The sequence below is a fragment of the Nestor notabilis genome, unplaced genomic scaffold (genome assembly GCF_000696875.1).
Source record: "Nestor notabilis isolate BGI_N333 unplaced genomic scaffold, ASM69687v1 scaffold20718, whole genome shotgun sequence".
NCBI classification, from domain to species: domain Eukaryota; kingdom Metazoa; phylum Chordata; class Aves; order Psittaciformes; family Psittacidae; genus Nestor; species Nestor notabilis.
The window spans coordinates 4,102-4,791 of record NW_009939876.1 but is presented as its reverse complement, the minus strand read 5'-3'; the positions used below and the strand labels follow the sequence as shown (position 1 = coordinate 4,791).

Below are 690 nucleotides of genomic sequence, written 5' to 3'. Positions count from 1 at the left end.
AAGAAGCCACCCATGGCCACAATGAGCAGGAGGTCAAGGTGGAACCCAGAGCCCTTCTGCAGCATCCGCTCCTTCTTGCTGATGATCAACCTGGGCACAAGGGCAGATCGTCAGCATGGCTTGACAGGGCTTGGCACGGCACGGCAAAGCTTGGCATGGCTCAGCCCGGCACAGCATGGCACAGCTCAGCACAGCTTGACATGGCACACCCTGCCCCACTCGTGTCCCGCACTGTCCCACTGCGCCCCCAGCCCACCCCCTCTGTGCTCACGTGGTGATCTGGGTCTCCATGAAGATAAGGATGAAGACGAGGATGGCGGGGAGGCCGCTGGCCACCATCATCCAGACAGGGAAGTCACTCTTCTCACCCAGGGGGTTGATCACCCAGCCCCGCTTGTCCGGGGCTGTCACTGAGAACCCGCTGGGCACGCTCAGCTTCTGCAGGAGGGGGCAAGAAGTGCTGGAGTGCAGGGACAAGCTCTGCCCCTGCCCCATGGCTCCCCCACAGCAAGGGGTGCTGGAGGCATGGGATGAGACATGGAGGCACTGGGACCCACTGTAGCCAGGCTTGAAGTGCTCCCACCAAAGTGGGGAGAAGACAGGCTGAAAGAGCTGGGCTTGTTTGGGGGGGAGAAGAGAAGGCTCTGGGGAGACCTTAGAGCAGCCTTCCAGTACCTAACAGGGGATGTA

At 61.3% G+C, this 690-nt stretch overlaps 1 protein-coding gene across 1 annotated transcript in view; it reads right to left on the bottom strand.

The window, feature by feature from the left end:
- The window catches only part of SLC4A2 (solute carrier family 4 (anion exchanger), member 2), a gene marked incomplete at its 5' end in the record, with an annotated part of 5,620 nt that overhangs the window by 1,305 nt on the left and 3,625 nt on the right, over window positions 1–690 (bottom strand). The window contains 2 exons of the mRNA XM_010020099.1: window positions 8–90; window positions 272–438. Coding sequence (XP_010018401.1) covers window positions 8–90; window positions 272–438 — 250 coding nt within the window. The remainder of the gene's footprint in view (window positions 1–7; window positions 91–271; window positions 439–690) is intronic.